Source organism: Platichthys flesus, chromosome 16 (genome assembly GCF_949316205.1).
Source record: "Platichthys flesus chromosome 16, fPlaFle2.1, whole genome shotgun sequence".
Classification (NCBI taxonomy): Eukaryota; Metazoa; Chordata; class Actinopteri; order Pleuronectiformes; family Pleuronectidae; genus Platichthys; species Platichthys flesus.
Window position 1 is genome coordinate 16,470,580 of NC_084960.1, and position 13,237 is coordinate 16,483,816.

Consider the following 13,237-nt stretch of genomic DNA (forward strand, 5'->3'; position numbering starts at 1 on the left):
CCCCTCTTTCAATAACAATTTATAACAACTTTTAGAGAATCCAGCGTTATATTGGCCCAGGTTGATAAAACAGTCCGATTCAAAGTGGTGGCAGGAACGTTGCCATCATATATGAACTCAATCCATCTCAATCTTGTGTCTTCTGAAGCTGGAGTCACATGAAGACATGTTTGCAGCCGACCACCGATTCATGCTGCTAGTTAGCTAATCCAAGTGTTTCCAAGGCTTGCAAGAATGAAATGGCGGACACCGGTGGACCGAGCTTCTATAAAGTGGGAGGGTCCATCTAGGGGTGGGTCGAGTGGTAGTGGGGGAGTGCATAGAGCTATGGGGGAATGTACTAAATGGGCATTTTTCGATTATGACGTCTATTTCGGGGGAAATTCCATTGGACGCACTTTAGCACATAGTTTCTGAAATAGAGGAACCACAACAAATCGCGGGAGTGATTTTTTTCCAGAGTTTTTGGGACGGTAGACATGCCAGATACCCAAACTAATGTGTAGAAGCACTACAAAAGTGGAATTTTCATAATATGTCCCCTTTAAAGGAAAACAGTGAATATCTACACTGACAGTTGATATGCAAGATTTTTGCATGATTTGGAAACAAAGACAAATTAATTGCACATCATGCTGTAGTGTCTCAGATGATTGATGCTATCCTCCTCCCAAAACAGGTTGCTGTATGTAAATGTGATGCTCACACTAATAATAACCCACAGTCACAAGACAATAACAGAGCAGATGCAGAAGCAAAAGCAGCCGTTCGCCAGCCTCACACATTCTCTTACAGGTCGACTCAACAACCCGCAATGGCTGACTTACAGGAACTCCAACTTAGAGCTACAGCGGTTGAGCGTGCACTTTGGAGGAAATGTGGCTGCACGTACACAGATGGGTTTTTAATGACACACTCCTTCTTCTCATGATTGAACAAAATAAATAGATAAGCAAATTTTAAACAAACAATGCATATTTTGTTGCTTGAATACATCACAAACAAAATTATATAACAATGAGGAACATTGTCTGATTTGTGACACATTTACATCATTAACATTAATCTTATTGACCTTGTCAAGCAAATCGAGGGTTATAATGATGAGCTAAAGTAAAAGTCCTTTTGACTAGTTTTTTTAACATGAAATATACAAACTGGAGTTTAGGTGTCACCCACAATGTCTCAGATAACCCGAATTCACCCTAATTATTTATTTATTTACTTTGTTTTGTGTTCACTTTTGCTACCAAACTGAGTTTCAGAGTTGAAAGGGTTAAGTGCAGGAGGCCAATCCTGCTGATGTGTAGAAAGGAAAATGAAACCAAACAAGTGTATCAACTTTTTTCAAGCCTACTGAGGATTTAGTTGTTGCAACAAGCCGTCCAGAAACAAGCAGTCGGTTTGCAGTGTATCAGAGAAACCAGCGAAGCAACAAAGCCCCAGTAAAGAAGTGATTGCAGAAGGGGAAATGTCTACTGCAAGGTAAAGTTTGACTTTAGTGCAGTTTTTGTGATTTGGTTTCACTTTTTGGTGCTGACATGTTATACAACTTTATTATCTATGGTTTGATACTAATACCTCACTCAAGCCTGCTGAGGATTAAGTTATTGCAACAAGCCGTCCAGAAATAATCAGTCGGTTATCATTGTATCAGACAGACCAGCGAAGCGACAAAGCACCAGTAAAGAAGTGAAGTCAGAAGGGGAAATGTCTGCTGCAAGGTAAAGTTGGAATTTAGTGCAGAAAAGAGAGAGAGATGATATTTTAAAAAAAAGGTGATCTCTGCAACTTTGTTATTTGTATCAAACAAGTAGCCCTTTGTACTATAGTAGCTTCGACGTAGCTCTCAGTTTCAAAAAGGACTGTGTCCAGTGCTTTTTTCTTCTCTGTACCAGCACTTTGCAGGTTGTTAACAGAAGAGAAACGTATTTTATCAGGGGGGAGGGGGGGATGAGAGGGTGAGGGGGTTGTGGCATGCAGTGAGCAGGTAACAGCAGCAGATGAAGCTGACGGGGGGGGGGTAGGAATAGGTGTTGTTAGGGAAGCAGCGCACCGTTTTAGCATTAGTCCTATTACTATTTGAACCTGAAATTACACATTATATGAAAATTGTTGTTATAATTTCATCAATTCGTCAGTTGAAGTAAGTCCATTTCAACACCAGATTCTTTTGATACTTAAGTACATTTAATATGAGCTACTTTAAGACTTTTACTCAAGTCATTTTCTGACAGGTGACAGTAACTTTCAGGTAAGATATCTGTACTATTACTCAAGTATGGCTTTCAAGTACTTTATACACCACTGAAAACTACACAACAACACCAAACAATGACAAAGAGTTTAAAGCACTAAATGAGAGAAAAAAACAATTACTGTAAAGACACATAATACCAAATAGTAAACAGAGACAGAATGATCACAAACAGAAACAAACAACAACAAAAAGACACAACCACGAAGGTGGCAGTGATGCAATTTGCCAATTGCGAATAAACCGGACAAAGAATAAGAGAAACAAAACAACCACCAAGAGAACAAGTGACAACATAAAAACCACAAATAGACATAAAATTATTACAAAACAACCACAGACAACAACTACAAAGAGATACATTGTCACCACAAAAAGAAAGAAAAAAGACAAAAGACACGGTAAATGACTACAAAGAAACAACTACAAACCAGCAAAAATTAACTACAAAGAATCAACTCATCCACAAAGAGACAAAAAGGCCCTTCAATTTTAAGATGGAGACACAGTCAGTTTTTAGTAACATTTTCTGCTCAGGGACTTAAATGAAAGTTCCCAAAGTGATTGATGCTTTATGTCTTATTACAGAACAGAGCTACAGCAGGTGTTGTGCCGCTATGTCACAGACACCCTCATCTACATCGACACTGTAAGAGGATTCTGTGAAGACGTCTCTAAATGGGGGCTCCATAGGGAGACCGAATTAAACATGATGATAGATATCAAAGAGAGGGTTGACAACCATGTTTCTAAGTCAGGGAGCGATGCAAAGCTGCAGGAGGAGCTGGATGCCGTGCTCAAGGACACTTTGGTTGGCCTGGCCAAACTTGAATACTTCCTGGTTGCAGTGGAGAAGCTGGCGGTCACTTCGCTCCATGTGTTTACGGAGAACCAGGCGCTATGTCTGCCCAAAGGGATCACCCTCGGTTGTGTTCAGGTTGTCATCACTGTTGCACGGCTGATCTGCCCTCTCCTCCTCGAGTTCAAAAGAGACGCACAAGTCTTCTTCCTGCCCAGACTTCAGAATGTGGAAGTGCTCTCGTATGAGTTGGACAAGTACATACGGACTACGCAGAAAATCTGCGAGACGTTAGGAAAAAGGTGAACAGACGTGCAACAACATGACACATTTAACAGTGGGTAACATTTAGTGCAGGAAGTAAGTGTAACTGTCTTTCCCAACTCCCTCAGTGACTTTCATTCGAAAATGACGACGGATACTGTGGTGAACTTAGATGTGGATCTGTCTGAAGATGACATGCGGAGGATGCTTGATCATATTAATCTGCTGGATGAGATCAGGTATGTTTTGTCTAAGAAGCTTTCAAACCACTTAATGGACTTGAGTGCAACCTTTGTTACAGCAGATCATACAACTCTTCTAAAAAGACTCAGTAACCTGGTTGGGCTACAGACGGAACTGCTTTTAATTTAATATTTTTTCATTCAGTTTGTCGATTGCATTCATGTGATGTGGGGTCTCAGAAGGCTCCGCCCTTGGCCCTATTTTGATATAGCCTGTATGTGTAAAGAGAGTTCAGCAAAAACAAAAAAAACAAGCACAAGGACAGGGTATTACAAATGTGACAATGTTCAGTTTGTGGTGCCTTTAAGGTGCCTCCGAAATCGTAATATATTTTGTCTCCATCAGGATGGACAAGCACTTCAGATTGGTGTTCTTGTTTCAAGAGGAATCGTTTTGTGACTTCATCAGTGACTTCAGCAAGCGACAGGAGAGGATGCTGGAGTTTCTCAACGACCTGGAGGAGGGGGCCATTCAGCTCGACAGGATGAATAAGGGGGCAAAGATCTCCAGCGTTGTAGGCAGCTCGGTTGGGGCGGCTGGAGGTGTGCTCTCCATTGTTGGCTTGGCTTTAATTCCTTTTACGGCAGGGGTGTCTCTAGCTCTGACAATGACGGGGTTAGGTATGGGAATCACCAGCGGAGTCAACAGCGCTGTCACCACCGCCACAGAGATCGGAGTAAATGCAACTCAAAGAAACAAAGCCAGAGAGGTTTTCCAGAAATTCATGGAGGATGTGCAGAGTATCCAGGAATGTCTGAACAAGGTGACCAATCAAGTTGACACAGAAAAGGTAGAGAGTATCATCAAAGTGGCTCTGGGAGTTGGCAAGGGTCTTGGTAAAGCTTTTGTTATTGGAAGAGGTATTGATGCATTAGTTGATGCTGCTGCTGCTGCTAAGTTGTTGAAAAATGAAGACTTGATTGCAGGTGTCGCCAAAGCGCCTCTCGGTCTTGCCAAGTCAGCCAGGGCAGGTTTCATAGCACTCAATGCTCTCTTCCTTGGCATGGATATCTTTTTCATCATTAAGGACAGCATCAGTCTGGCAAAAGGCAATGAGACCGCCTTCTCACAGTGGATCAGGGCCAGAGCTACTCTGTGGAGCTCAGAGATGGATTCATGGCAGGGAATCCACGACTCCCTGTGTGAGGGCCGGGAGACATCAGAGAAAAAAAAAGCTCTTCTGGAGACACCATTATATCCGGAGATGGATGTGGAGAAGCGAAATGAAGAAGAAATGGCATTTTTTCCTGATAAAGTGGAAGAAAATATGAAATAAAATAAGTTTGCTTAACACAGTAATGCTCAGTGCAGAGAGAGTATCTCTGTATTAGGGTTGTCACAATTCTCCACAAAAGGAGCTAAATGGAACCCTGATAATTTGCCAGATTTTGAGGCTTAAAAGTTGAAATAATGCCAAATAAATATGGTGAGGTTGCCACCAGACCCTTATCAATATGGATAAATGATTTCGGCTTCCCCAGTTGGGGGAAATTTAGTCCAATACAATTCCCAAACTGGAAGAGAAAATAGAATTAGGAATTACTAACCCTAACCCTTTTTTTTTTCTTTAAATTTGTTTTTTTATGCTGGCCAATTTAAAATGGATGGCGGGCCGCAGATGGCCCGTGGGCCGTAGTTTGGACACCCCTGCATTAAAGGCATTACTCAAGGTTTTGAATCATTCCAAAAAGTAAGAGTCATCATTCCATGGCATCACTCACCAGTACGCAAGCCTATTTTTCACATGAAAAATCTAAATTGCAATTTGTTAGACAAAATAAACTATTCTGGGTCATGTGATTACAGCAGAGTCCAAATCCCTCTCACCCTAACATATTGAGACTGTACCGAAGTAGAACAAAGACTTGACAGACGCAGTAGAAAAAACTGACTAAGACTATGCACCTCTTAGGTGCTCCTATTTGATGTGATTATAAACTGTTCTTATCCCAAGGGTTTCAAGGTAAAAAGCTCAGTTAATAATTGTCCCTATAATTTTATAATTGTACAATATGAATGTTTGGATTTTAACAATTCAATAAGAGAAGCAGTTTACTGAGCTTATAAAAAATATCCTGTGTCAAATGATTGATATAAATTCAAGCGCTGTTTTTGTTAATGGGATGTCGTGGACATTTATCATGAGATTTGAAATAATGAGTTTCTCAGACCGGAGTTGTCTTTAGAGGTTTCATTATTAGCTCTGCATAGGTTCACACAGTCAGCTACATGACTCAAAGTGCAACTACAAGAGAATTATAAAGGAGGGTTTTTATACAATGTGGTAAATGTAAACAGAAAGTTATAGAAAGAGGAATCAAATATAGTACACAGTTCCTCAAATAAAGGTCAACAGGAGGTGGAGGACATTGATGTTGTATCAGCTAAGTGCACAGAAAACGGTCAAAACAGTAATAAGACATCTATCATTAGAATTTTTTCCTATGTTTTTTTTACTGTTTTATTAGTTGTTTATTTGATATATGTTAGACTTTTATAAAACATGAAATAACAGATGTTTTTACATAACAGCAAATTGTATTTCCCCTTCGACGTGAAAAAATATCTAAGTCATTACTAACAACTATTATTCAGAATATTATTTTAAACTGTTAGTCAGACTAAATCATTTTCAAATAGGACATTTGACCTTTGTGATGCATTGTATCTCTTCAGATGACCTGAAATGCTTATTTTGGGAGGAACATATGATTTTTACCATGTTCATCATATCCTAGATTGAATCTTTGTGAATTTCTGAGTCTGATATTTATTATGATGTTTTGAATACAGTTGTGATGATTGTGTGATCGAAAGGGAGAAAAGTAAAGAAAATGTTACCATTATACCACACTATGTATTATCTCTGCTTATGCATACTATTTCTGCTTATGTAACTGCCAGGATGACATCAGGGCCACAATTCTGAAACTGTGCTCGTCTTCCCCAAACAATTCTGTGAAGAAGACTTCAGCATGTGTCTTTTACTACACACACACACACACACACACACACACACACACACACACACACACACACACAAACACACATACACACAAACAGACACACACACACACACACAAACACACACACACACACTTCAAACAAGAAGTTTTGAGTTCTGTCTGATCACAATCATATGGCCAATCTGTATAATCTCTATTATTAAATGTACAATTAAATCTGCACATTATTCTTGTTCAATCTAATAAACAGATAAAAGGGAGCTTGGCTTGTAGATGTGTTTTGGGCAGCTGTGTGTTGAGGATCAAAGAGGTGATAATGGAAGTTACAGTTTTTCACAATTGTTAACACACGTTTTCAAAACAATAACGGCTTTCTCAAAACTGCACACATAAAACTGAAAACCTCACACACAAAATGCTAAACCTGACACTCCCTTTGCAAGATGACTCTTTGCCATCAAATCTTTTACCTGTTCACAAAATGGAACTCGTGTTTTCATTTGGTACACACACATACCATTCATTGAGTACACACAACAAAGCATCTGCTTGCACACTACCAAGCATTTTCAGCATACTGAAGTGCAAAACTGAAAACACAATCATCTAAATGGAACTCACCATATGAATGACATTGACTCTGGAGAATGAGCTATTTCTCCTTTTGTAAAATGTCTCACTGTAGGCCTACTTTTTTCCTAGTCATACATAAAACAGCACACAAATATGCAGCATAAAAAGGTTTATTTCGGTACATACAGAGAACGGTACAGTACTGTAAACGGCCTGCTCAATACCCCCCCCTTCATAAAAATACAGTTTTTCACAATTGTTAACACACGTTTTTCAAAACAATAAAAGCTTTCTCAAAACTGCACACAGAAAACTAAAAACCTCACACACAAAATGCTGACAGGCCTCGACACTCACGTCGCCACAAGCCTCCTCCATGGCCTAGAGCAGTGGGACCCGGTCCTGTGGGTTCCGTTCATATACTGACAGGCCTCGACACTCACGTCGCCACAAGCCTCCTCCATGGCCTAGAGCAGTGGGACCCGGTCCTGTGGGTTCCGTTCATATACCTTCCACCTCCAAGCTGAAAATAATTCCTCAATGGGATTCAGGTAAGGAGAATAAGGTGGAAGGTATAGAACGGACAAATGTGGGTGGTCCTGGAACCACTCACGCACTTGAGCAGCCCGGTGGAAGCTCACATTGTCCCAGATGATAATGTGATCGATCCGCTGTTGGTCATCTACCTGGCCAGGTGGTACCAGCAGGTCATGCAGGCCATCCAGGAAGACGAGGAGACGGGCAGCATTATAGGCCCGTAGGTGGGCATGACGGTGCAAGATCCCATGGTGATTCATTGCAGCACACATGGTGATGTTCCCACCACGCTGGCCGGGGACCTCAACACTGGCCCGCTGGCCATTGAGGTTTCTGCCCCGTCGCCTGCTCTTCAACAGGTTGAATCCCACCTCATCAATAAAGATGTACTGGTACAACACATTAGCTGTGTCATGCTCCTGGATCCGCTGACACAGACAGCATGAGAATACAAGTTACAGTATGGACACAGAGAGGTCAACACAGTGGGCTACAGTGACACACTGTAGAAAAGGAACAATATTGGATTACAGGTACAATACATGCATGTGTCAGTGCTGAATGTTTGTACTTGAAAGCACAAACTCTCGCCGTAACTCCTTCATGCCTGTGTTCTGTCCAAATGGGACCCTGATCACTTGGTTCATTCACATGGCAGTCCTATGAAGAATACGCTCCAATGTAGAGAGGCTGACGGTCTGGATGTTTTTAAATGTAGCATGGTCAGCCAAGATCCTTATTTGTCTGAGTGTGATAGAGTTGTTCTCACGAACCATATCTACAATTTCAGTCTCCTGTTCAGCTGTGAAAATGCGGTGAAATTGCTCAACAGACCTGAAAGTTTAGAGATTTGAGTATTTGTGTGTTGTAGGTTGATGCTTTGAGATTTTACTTGAGAAGTGTGTGCAACAACTGAACATTGTGTGTAGTGTTTGACAACAAGGTGATGTGTAATTGACATCAGAGTGTAAAGAATGAAAGTCAGATTCTAATGCAGATAAGGGAGTGTGAAGTAGTGCCAAATTGGGTCGAGCGATTGGTACATGAAGTGAAGGTTGTGCAAATTGTGCCGAATTTTTGCTTTTTGTGTGTTAGCAACTGAGAAAACTGCAAAAAGGGTTGGTTTGACAAAATCAACAGTTGGGTACGTGTTGAAAAACAAACTAGGTTAAGTGGTAAAACAAGCTGATCAACTGAGGACAACATGTCTTCTGAATGAGACAATAATCCTTTTACAGTTTTTTTTCGATTGCTTAAACATTAAAATCCAAAGTATAACACAATTATAAAACCTGACACTCAAGGAGCAAAACATGGATCCAGATCTGCACCACTATAAGCACAATGTCAGCTTCACACTTTTTGCTAAACAATACACACAGTGATCTGCAAAACTCTAAACACACTTGTATACATTAAACACAGAAGTATATCAAGATGTCACTTCCTTGCAATTCCTAAGCATTGCCTGTCAAATGACCCCCCCCTATGGGCCAATTGGTTAAACACCGCCATCAGGTGTTCAAACACATGATTGCTTAATTGTAGACACACCAATCACGTTTAAGCACTTTAAAAATGCAGCAGCTGAGTTCAACTGTTTTCAAACCAACACGGAGCTTGTGCTCAAAAAAGAAGAAGAGTGAGGATGAGAGGGGGAATCCACGGAAGAGGAGAAGGCTGCGGCTGCGGCATTAGTGATGATGGTGTGTGTGATGTTGCATACTGCACAGATAACTTTCATGATGTAAATGTACTGTATTCCAGACCTATGCTGAACTACACAAACTTGTCTTTCACTGTATTTCTGAGAGTTTTACAGATGGATGATGAGGAAATCCCACATGAATTCATATACATAGATGAGGTAGGGTTCAACCTGACAAAACCAAGAAGGAGGGGCAGAAATATCATTGGCCACGGGGCTATAATCAATGTCCAAGGGCAACGTGGGGGTAACGTCACCTTTTGTGCTGTCACTACACAGAATGGGGTCCTCCTCCGTCACACCAATATGATCCCTTACAACACACCTCACATTCTCAAATGTTTGTGCCGATTACACAACATCGTCACAGCAGTAAACCACAGGCACCAGATGCAATACATTCTCATCTGGGACAATGGGTCATTCCACCGCTCTGCTCTGGTCCAGAACTGGTTTCAACACCATCCACAGTTGACATTACCATACCTTCCACCATTCTCTCCGTTTCTAAACCCAATCAAAGAGTTTTTCTCGGCATGGTGTTGGAGGGTTTACGATCTCCGGCCCCAGGCTCAGGTACACCTCATTGAAACCTGAACTGGATACAGAATGTTCTGCTTGTCTGATATTTGTCGAGCTTACAGTGTTATGCACACTCCTGTAGTAGCATGACAACTGGGACATGTTTTGTTGTGATTCTCCATGTTGACATGTTGACTGATTTGGGGATATGGAGAGAAACAAATTAAATTTTCATGGGACTGCAGCATTGGTCTTGTGTAGTGTTTGGTGAATTTATTGTATATTTGCACTTCCTCAGAGTACTTCACTTATAGAACTCTAATCACTGAAAACTGGAATTGCTAAAAGTGTTTTAGGTTAGCAACAGCAGTGTGTAACTGGCTCAAACAGAATTAACTCATATGAAGCGTGTGTGTTTCATATGGCAAAAAATATGCTTTTGATAAATAAGTGTATAAGTGTTTCAAGTGTTATAAGTTCAGCAAAGGATCTGAGGTGTTCTGCTGATTGGGTGTGTGGATGTGTTGATTGTGTTTAGTGTTTGAAACACCGGGCCCTGTTTTGAAAACCGTGCTTAAGCAATCGAAAAAAACTGTAATAATTTTCAAATAGGACATTTGACTTACAGGCGGCTGTGGCTGAGGGGTAGAGTTGTCGTCCTTCAAGCTGAAGGTCGGCGGTTAGATCCCCAGTCTGATCCATCTGCATGCCGAAGTGTCCTTTGGCAAGATGCTGAACCCTGAATGGCCCCCCATAGAATAACAAAGTGCGGCATTGAGATGCACTGTATGAATGTGTGTGTGAATGTAAAACTGTGCTGTAGTGTAAAGCGCTTCGAGTGGTCATCAAGACTAGAAAAGCGCTATATAAATACAAAACCATTTACAATTTACTTTTGTGATGCATTGTATCTCTTCAGAAGACCTGAAATGCTTATTTTGGGAGGAACATATGATTTTTACCATGTTCATGATATACTAGATTGAATCTTTTTAATTTCTGAGTCTGATGTTTATTGTGATGTTATACTGTTGTTATCATTGTATGATCAAAACGGAGGAATGTTATGGGAAATGTTATACCACACTATATATTATCTCTGCTTATGCATACTATTTCTGCTTATATAAATGCCAAGTTGACATCAGTGCCAAAAATCGGAGACTGTGCTGGTCTTCCCCAAACAAGACCTCGAAGAAGAGATCAGCCTGTGTCTGTGTCTTATCTCCTATGATTTTACTATTCACTCACAGACACAAAAACACACACACACACACACACACACACACACACACACACACACACACACACACACACACACTCACACACACATAGTTCACACACTTCAAACAAGACATTTTGAGTACTGTCTGATCACAATCGGATGGCCAATATGTATAATCTGTATTATTAAATGTACATTTCAATCTGCACATGATTCTTGTACAATCTAATAAACAGATAAAAGGGAACTTGGCTTGTAAATGTATTTTGGGCCGCTGTGTGTTGAGGATCAAAGAGGTGATAATGAGAGTTAAAAAAGGGTTGGTTTCCCAAAATCAACAGTTGGATATGTCTTGGTAAAAAAATAGGTTAAGTTGTAAAACAAGCTGATCGACTGAAGACAACATGTCTTCTGATTGAGACAAAAATACTTTAACATTGAAGTAAACCTCTTTGTAACTGTACAGTTAGTCCAAAAAACAAAAAGACTACTTCATGACAAGAACATCAGAGGATTTCTCTGGTGATAGCAACATGAGGGTGAATGCTGTGCTAAATAGGAATCACTCTGTGCTCTGATTTATCCAAATGAAAATCGAAACAAAAAGCTGTTATTTCAGCAGGATCCTGAACCTATCACCAAAGCAGCCAATTGGTTAGGGTGGAATATCCTTAATTGGCTGATGTTGTGGAAAAATAACTAAGTGTGGTTGAAACCTATTTTGTAGATGAAAAATAAGTTTATGAAGACCTGTCTAAATACATTTATAACCTGTCTAAATACTTTATGAAACAAACAGCCTTAGTTCTCCTATATAAAATCCTTGCATTTGACTGTTCTCTATATTCACTCTGAGATCCCTGTGACTCTTTGTTGATCCTTTCTGCAGAAAGCCCCTATTAAAATACACAGAGATAAATGGATGACTTCAGCAAGCGACAGGGCAGGATGCTGGAGTTTCTCAAAAACCTAGAGGAGAGTTCTACTCAGCTCGACAGGATGAATAAGGGGGCAAAGATCTCCAGCGTGGTTGGCAGCTCGGTTGGGGCGACTGGAGGTGTGCTCTCCATTGTTGGCTTGGCGTTAGTTCCTGCGACGGCAGGGGTGTCTCTAGCTCTGACAATGACGGGGATAGGTATGGGAATCACCAGCGGAGTAAATAGCGCTGTCACCACCTTCACAGAGATCGGAGTAAATGCAACTCAACAGAGCAAAGCCAGAGAGGTTTTCCAGAAATTCATGGAGGATGTGCAGAGTATCCAGGAATGTCTGGACAATGTGAGCAGTAAAGCCTAAACCAAAATGGAAGAGAGTATCAATCCAGTGGCTCTGGGAGTTATCAAGGCTCTTGGTAAAGTTGGTGTTATTGCAAAAGGTATTGATGCAAGAGTTGATGCTGCCGCTGCTACTAAGTTGTTGAAAAACGAAGAGTTGATTGCAGGTGTTGGTAAGGTGGTGGCTCAGGAAGGTAAAGCATTACGTAATGTGCCCAGGGTGGCCGCGGGGTGGAGCTTCTCAGGCAGTTTGGAGGAGGTGGGGCCAGGAGAGAGCGGTGGAAACTCTGATTCATTCAATGCCTGAGATACACAGTATCACACCCACACCACACAAACACAGGATAGTGACACATTGATATTAGAAGCAATCACATGCTTAGAAATTAAAAATGACTTTCTCTGCATTATACATCAGCCCCAAACTGCATGCATATATAAAATAAAATATGTTACAGTGCACGCGCAGATAACTGTTTATCTGGTTACTTTAATGTCGTCGAATCATCATTTTTTGTCTCAAATAGCTGTTGCTAACATCTCCGCCTTATATGAAATCCCTAAGACACTGTGGGCTGAAGGCTAACGCCTAAATCTGACTTTAGGCCCTGCCATCAGCAATATTCATTAAAAACTGAAGCCATTAAAGGCATTACTCCAGCATTTCATGTAAATTTACCATGAGATTTGAAATAATGAGTTTCTCAGACCGGTGTTGTCTTTAGAGGTTTCATTATTAGCTCTGCAGGGGTTCACACAGTCAGCAAAATGACTCAATGTGCAACTACAAGAGAATTATAAAGGAGGGTTTTTATACAATGTGGTAAATGGGAAACAGAACAAAAAAGCAGACACAAACCGTCTGGTGT

General features: G+C 40.8%; 1 protein-coding gene across 2 annotated transcripts; it reads left to right on the top strand.

Annotated features, from left to right (window-relative positions):
- Positions 1-1,369: 1,369 nt before the first annotated feature.
- On the top strand, positions 1,370-6,789 carry LOC133971465 (apolipoprotein L2-like). 2 transcript variants are annotated; one of them, XM_062408823.1, is made up of 4 exons: positions 1,370-1,485; positions 2,846-3,358; positions 3,449-3,559; positions 3,909-6,789. In XM_062408823.1, the coding sequence occupies exons 1-4, from the start codon at positions 1,472-1,474 to the stop codon at positions 4,837-4,839; spliced, it is 1,569 nt and encodes a 522-aa protein (XP_062264807.1). In that variant the 5' UTR covers positions 1,370-1,471; the 3' UTR covers positions 4,840-6,789. The 2 variants fall into 2 exon arrangements, with proteins under 2 accessions (XP_062264807.1, XP_062264808.1); XM_062408824.1 differs by lacking the exon at positions 1,370-1,485 and adding an exon at positions 1,519-1,724.
- The last annotated feature ends 6,448 nt before the right edge of the window (positions 6,790-13,237 follow it).

Bases quoted from the DNA above. Each gene is read 5' to 3' on its own strand.
- LOC133971465 (XM_062408823.1), top strand. The intron at 3,359-3,448 runs GTGAACAGACGT...CAACTCCCTCAG, and splicing joins TGCGAGACGTTAGGAAAAAG to TGACTTTCATTCGAAAATGA. The intron at 3,560-3,908 runs GTATGTTTTGTC...TGTCTCCATCAG, and splicing joins AATCTGCTGGATGAGATCAG to GATGGACAAGCACTTCAGAT.